Source organism: Calliopsis andreniformis, chromosome 8, assembly GCF_051401765.1.
Source record: "Calliopsis andreniformis isolate RMS-2024a chromosome 8, iyCalAndr_principal, whole genome shotgun sequence".
Lineage (NCBI taxonomy): Eukaryota > Metazoa > Arthropoda > Insecta > Hymenoptera > Andrenidae > Calliopsis > Calliopsis andreniformis.
The window spans coordinates 10,273,351-10,280,383 of NC_135069.1; the positions used below are offsets into that span (position 1 = coordinate 10,273,351).

At 29.7% G+C, this 7,033-nt stretch overlaps 1 protein-coding gene across 1 annotated transcript; it reads right to left on the reverse strand.

Annotated features, from left to right (window-relative positions):
* Positions 1-4,557: 4,557 nt before the first annotated feature.
* LOC143182322 (translation machinery-associated protein 16) lies at positions 4,558-5,627 on the reverse strand. The gene is made up of 5 exons (XM_076383267.1): positions 5,577-5,627; positions 5,386-5,477; positions 5,156-5,296; positions 4,944-5,092; positions 4,558-4,872 (listed from the first exon to the last, which is right to left on the reverse strand). Exons 1-5 carry the CDS (start codon positions 5,577-5,579, stop codon positions 4,574-4,576), a joined length of 684 nt encoding a protein of 227 aa, XP_076239382.1. The 5' UTR covers positions 5,580-5,627; the 3' UTR covers positions 4,558-4,573.
* Between the last annotated feature and the right edge of the window lie 1,406 nt (positions 5,628-7,033).

The following is a 7,033-nucleotide window of genomic DNA, read 5'->3' on the forward strand; positions in this document are numbered from 1 at the left end:
TTAAGAAATATTAGATAATTTTTCAAATTTTCAAATCAGTTTAATAAAATAATACTTACACTATTGTCCACGTTACGGCACTCAAAGTCCTCAGCACAAGAGCTTGTTCTCATTACAACTAAGGATACCAATCAACGAATAACACTATTCGAGTCACTAGAGCCTCGCGGGGCTCTGAAAAAAGTTCATAATACGCCAGAAGCGTCACTTATAATATCGCGTGCATTTAAAGTCTAAAATATGAACAGACGCTACACTAAGAACAACTGTACTCTGTAAAACAAACACAAACTTTCCCCACTACGCGACAAATATAAACTGTACGACTGCATTGCACGCAGTTACAAATTGCCTAAATGAAATTCCACTATTCAATCAATCAGGGATCTGAAACAGAGAATACGTAGAAATTTAAAATAGGTACATTTAAATAAACGTAAATATATTGCATGAACTTGGCTTATATATTATAAAAGATTGTAACTTTTCGAAACCAAATAAAGAACAGGGTACTATAATAAAAAAAGAATACGATTTTTTTTAAATGTTAGATTTTTAAGAAAGTTTTGTTTAAATGTAAATATCTGTAAGCGTTAGATAAAAATAATAATTATAGGGTGCATAGAAGCGCTAATAATGAAGAGTCCTTAAATGTTAATAGTATGTTAAAATAATGTTAAAAGTACGATATTCTTAGTTAACTATTAACTACTACTCCTATTAAAACTTACGTAACCATTATTAGCGGTCTCACTGGCCGCTAATGTTTATTACGTTATTATTGATATAAAAGTGGCAAATAAAAAATCGAAATCAATTGTTCTTGCTTTGCACATCAATAATGAAGGAAGGAAAAGAGATATAAATAAGTTATTAGAAGCGCTCTCACAGACCGACAATAGTAGTTTTAAGAGTTAATATTCACGAAGTTGTCACAATGTCTTATCTTTCTAATATTTACAGAAGAAGTGACAATCTTTTATGCAAATTTAGATAGTCAGCAAGTCGGTCCTGTGATGGAGAGTCGCCATTTTTTCGAAAATTTGAAAGACCACATATATTAAATACTTATATCGTGTGCTCAGCAAAGCTAAACAGGAATGGAGACAATAAACCCATAAAGAGGCGCAAAAATAAAGAACTGTCTATGATCCACTTCATGACACAATTTCAGGATTTAATTACACTTTAGATATTTGCATTCCAATCGTTTGAAAACCAAGTCTGAACACTACATGCAATTTGAAAATACATACACATATTGAAAGATATGTATGATTTTTTGGCATTATAATACGAAAATATCTTATATGATTCCGAAACACATAATAGGTTGGCATATTTTACAATAATACTAAAGAAAATAGAAAAAAACTTACCTTTACGACGAGTTCTACGATCGGCGTCATTTCGTTGGAAGGAGACTGCGCGCGCAGCTTCGAGAATCGAAAGAATATCGCTTGGGTTTCGATAGTATCAAATCTCGCCGCGTATGGTTTCTATGAACCACCTGTTACATAGAACATGAAATATAAAAGCATGAAAATTAATAAAGCACACATGTTATCTGTATTTCGCTATAGAAACTACAAAAATACAGCTATTGCTTATTACATGCATTCATCATAATAATTTAATGAAAATAAATGGTTAAAAATGAAGTTAATTTCTGCGAAAATTGTAAATACATTATTATTTCAATTTCAATAGTATTGTGTATCATATGCCTTAGAATCTTCCACCAATTCAAAGATAAATTTTATAAATTACCGAAACAGATAAAAATTCAATATATCCCGCGATAACACTATAGAAAACAGTAAAAACGTTACCTTAGCGATGATCCATGCTGTCTGACGTCCATTTTGATCACGCGGGATTTACTGAATTTCCATCTGTTTCGGTAATTTATAAAATAAATCTTCAAGTTGATAAAAGATTCTAAGGCATATGATACACAAATGGTGTTGAAATTGAAATAATAATGCATTTGCGATTTTCTCAGAAGCTAACTTCATTTCGAATAATTCATTTTCGTTCAATTATTATGATTAATGCGTTAGATAAGTAATTGCTTTTTTGTATGAAATTGTTTTTCCATACCTTGTAAAGCGAAACACAGATAATACATGTAGATATTTTATTAATTTTCATGATGTTTTATGTTGTATGTAACAGGTGGTTGATAGAAGATCATAAACGAGCAAGATTTGATACTATCGAGACCCAAGCGATATACTTTCGATTCTCGAAGCTGCGTGCGCAGTCCTCTTCGAATGGAATGACGCCGAAGAGCAAAACTCATCCTAAAGGTATCTTGTTTTACTATTTTCTCTACTCTTATTGCGAAATTTACTGAATTTTCACTTGTTTCGGTAATTCGTAACATAGTTCATGTTACTGCGCAAAAATATTGTATGAAAATTACATCTGTATTCTTCGATACATCTTTGAAATTGATGGAGCATTTCGGTTTGGTTGTCGAACGACAAAAATGCAAATATATAAAGCACAACAGTGTGAAAAAATAAGTGATAAGCGAATCAGTTTAAGATTCTTAAGTTGCTTTTATGATACTATTGTTTGTGCTTATATATAAATACTTGCTTGTATCAAATCCATGACTGGAACCTCATTTACGATACATGTTTAATATTGTTAGGAGTTTTCGGAATTTACAAATCAATACAAATCTTACATACGTTTTAACAGTTTTGGTATTATTATATTATAAGCATACGGGGGACTTATTCATTTTTTAATTAATTCCACATATCATTACTGCTCTTCTTTACTCTTCATTAAAATTTATATCTATATACATTAGTATATTTTTTATTGAAAAGTCATTTAATATTTTGAACAAATTTTAATCTGTTTCTAATTTGTAATGCATTGTTTTTCTGTTACAGATTTTTTATTGTAACTGAAGTGTGAATAATGGCAAATTCTTGTTTTAACGAGTTCAGGCGCCTGAACGTGAAGAATAATGTAAGTGCTATTTCTTTTTCATTACAATTTAAAATCAATTTTATAAATGAGAGTTTAAAATTTAGAATTTAGAAATTGACAGTTTGAAAAGTTAATCATTTAAAAACCGATTTTCTAATGTTTCATTCTTTTTTAATTTCAGGCCCAGCAGACACCCTCTCGGTTATTCGTCGAGCTTCCTTCGTCCTGCGGGTGTTGTTGAGATACGCATATTTATGGTTGTTCTGATCACTTAATCATGTGCTGTGACCCAAAAATTCGAAACAACACGGCTGACTGATTGTATTTTTTATTGCATTCGCCAGCGACAACAGATACACATTCATACTTGTGAGTAGTAACATTTTTTTATGCATTTATTTGGTTCAGGTTAGAGTCTTCCTGTATGTCATGTTTTTCAATGAGATGGATATTCTTATGTGCTTAATATTAAAAAAGTATGTAGTAATATTATGTACAAATGTTTGCAAGGGAAAAGACATTAAAAAAAATTTTAATAGTGTAATAATCATGTCGAGATATAATATGTTAGGTTGAGTTGTAAATAATTATTATTCCTTTATACTAAGTTTGTCTTTTCTAAAATGGTTACTTACAATACAATTTAATCTAAAGTGTATTGTTTGTTATTGAATATGTATAACTTTTTCTCATTTATTTGGCAATTGCTCAATACTTGATACAAAAAATTAGATTGTTCTGATGAAAAGACATTTCAATAAACTCTTGTATATGATTATCGTTATTGAATTTATGTGACTATGTGAAGAAGTTTTAAACAATCAGAATAAATAGTAGTAGTGCAGGGGATAGGATAAAATATTGTTTGGATGATTTTTATTGTATGTGAACTAACATTGTGCAAAAATATAACGCCCTTACAGTAGGTCCTTTCTTTCTTTGCAATTTTGTCTTGAATACTCACCAATTGGTTAACATATAATATTATAACTATTTGATTACAGTACTATCCACTTGAGAATAGAACTATTATGAGTAACTTTCAAGAGTACTCTTAGATAATGTGTTTGCTGTTAGATACTGTGTTGAGAGTAACTGAGAGTATTTATCCCAGAAGTATTCATTATTTGAAAGTACTCTCAAGGGGAACTCATGGAAGTTTTACTTTTAAGTAGATTCGTACCTTTACGTTTTAATAATTCATAGTGAATTATGTCTTTATAATTTCACAATATAACACAAAGACAAATTTTTCATTAAGTGGGGCCTTGAGTTTTGACTGAATTATTGATGTTCATTTATTGTCTTTTTCAACTAATATTCAACTGCAATTAATTTAGTCAAAAGTATGTCTTATTTTTTTTAAAAATTATGCAGAACTCATACACAGCTTGTTTACTTTTCTATTATTATCTTATTTGTAACTATTTGGTAACTTGTTTATTTAATTAGGTAATAGAAACATTTCTTTATTTTAATTCACTCAATAGCATAAACCAAAATAACTGAAGCTATGTACCTATCTACTCCCCATATAGAAAACTTTATTTCGGTAAAAAACAAAAGGAAAGTGAGCAATATAAGGAAACAATTAGTACACAGAAATAGAAAAAAATTAAATTTAATCTGTTTCCATGGAATAGTTCGTTTGATTATTTTTAGTTGAAACATCTGATTTATTCAAAGAAGTACTTTCTGTGTTCTCTGGTATAACTTCTGTAACTATGTTTTTCAATTTCTCAGGATCTTGGTCTTGTGTCTCATTTGTATGTACTTTTATTTGTTTATTTAGCTTTTGTAATGCATCATTTAAATGTGTCTTACCAAATCTTCTGAATTTAAAATTAGTTATATATCTTAAGTCACCATTCCAATTTCTTAACATCTCGCACTGAGATGCAGTTAGAATGTCAGGAATCTCTAAAATATAGATGAATTTTCTTATACTCAAATTCTTCAGTTCGCTATAAGCAATATATTGAATCTATTACCTATGCCACAAGTGTCATACTCTTCCTGTTCACGTTCTTTTGTCATTCTCAATACGTCTTCTCTGCTAGCATGTTGCCTATGTCTTTTACCACTTACAGATCGTTTTATATTGATTTGTTCCATTTCTTCATCATGCCTTGCTATGTACCTTCAAATTAAATTTAGAGTTAGAAGTAATGGTAATGTCAATTTGAAGCTCTTCTTTACTTACGTTTCTAGCAATTGAGCAGTTAATTCTGGAGTATAAGGACATATATCTGGTAACATGTGTTCTTTGATCCACACCATTTTCTCTCCTATTAAAGTCTGCTTTATCAAACCACCCATCTTTGCTTTTTGTCTATTTGTTATTCTGAAAATTTATTTTATATGTTTGTCATCCACATTAGTGAAATTTAAAGAAATATAAAATTCACGTAGATTAACAGTAATTCAGTTTACTTTTTTGTTCTTTTTGCAATAGCGATAGATTTCCTACTGTTTGGATGGGCAATCTTTTTTGCCTTTGAAAACTCTTTTCTCAGTGCAGTAGACTGTGGGAAGAAATATTGAAAAATGATTGTTATGTCAACGACAAAAAACATTATATACTGATATTTAAATTTCAGAACATAAATTAAATTGTATCTTACCATGGTTACAATTTATTACACTTCACGTTTTAATCTGTTAATATAAGAACCTACCACGTGTTTGCTTATTTTCTTGGGTAGAAAGTTAACAGCAGTTTTGGCGACATCTATGAGTAATGAAGAGTAATACCAACTGATACCAACCAAACAAATAGTTCTTATCATGACATTTCTAGGCTAACAAATTTCAAAATTTTTGTTTTGTTTTTGAACTAGTTTAAACCTTTAGATAAATATTATAATAATAACCTATTATAAATGTTTTTATTTTGATTAAACATGTATTAATGAAGTATTACGCAAAAAAGTTATTCGATGATTGTATAACGTTTACCACGAAGAAGAAAATTTAGTCAGAATAGATGATGGGAATGAAAGCATTCTATGGAATATTGCTTCTCTTAATTTTAATATCAAGTGGAACAGGTTTTGGCAGGAAGAGATTTGCTAATTGTCGAAAAGAAACTGAGCAGACTTTAAGTAAAACAGTTCATTATAATCCCTTACACGACGAAAACTCTACAACGAATTATCATTATAACTGCGATGCAACTGAGTTCGGAATAGTACAGAAAATTCCATATTTACGTGCTTGTTCCACATGTGACACCATAGAAATTGACTTTTCATCCGCCTGCATTAGATGCGGAATGTGTCTTGCTATTGCTGAAAAGGTTTATTTGTGTTTATTACCAACTGCCTTTCATCCTCTCTTTTACATATAGCACGTTCCATACGGCAATAATGTTTCAAATTTGTAACAAGTTTCGTTTTTTTACATCCACTCTGTTTCAATTTCGAATTTCGAAGTATTGTTCATATATTCGATGAAAGTTCCACTTTCAATAAGACCAATTGTTTTGTTTGAGTAAATTAACATGTTAAATAGTATTTAGGCATAAAAACTTATCTGTTTACTAATTTAAAATGTCTAGATACGAAGGTATTTCGTAGTATCAGGATAAAAATTGATTATAGGTATAGAAGTCGATTGCGTGAAAAAGCATTATGTACAGTACTTTCTATTATATCTGTATGCTACAATTTCCAGCAGTGAAGTAATTTTAAATTAATTTTTTTTGTACCTTAATTTAATTTTTTAACGTAAAATGTAGTAAAGTAAAAATTATTATTGGCTATTCTCGCGTACATTTAAACAGTAGGAAAGTAATGAATTAGAAATAAAAATTTGAAGTACAATTATCTGCTTATAATGCCTAAAATATTCGTCTTACCTTATTGCGACAAATATTATCTCAAATTATGAAAGGAAGACTCAGGTAGCGGTCATTTAACAAATAGTAAATCGATAATGTAAAAGACCCATGTTTATTTAACCATAAATTTTATTCTTCAATCTCTTTTCCCAGATAAATCAAACGCTATTAGATGTCCATGAAATGCTGTTACCGAATACGTGCTTAAACGATATTGAAATCGAACTTCTTTTGAGAACC

Bases quoted from the DNA above. Each gene is read 5' to 3' on its own strand.
- LOC143182322 (XM_076383267.1), bottom strand. The intron at 5,297-5,385 runs GTAAACTGAATT...ATAAATTTTCAG, and splicing joins ATTGCAAAAAGAACAAAAAA to AATAACAAATAGACAAAAAG. The intron at 4,873-4,943 runs GTAATAGATTCA...TCTATATTTTAG, and splicing joins GTATGACACTTGTGGCATAG to AGATTCCTGACATTCTAACT.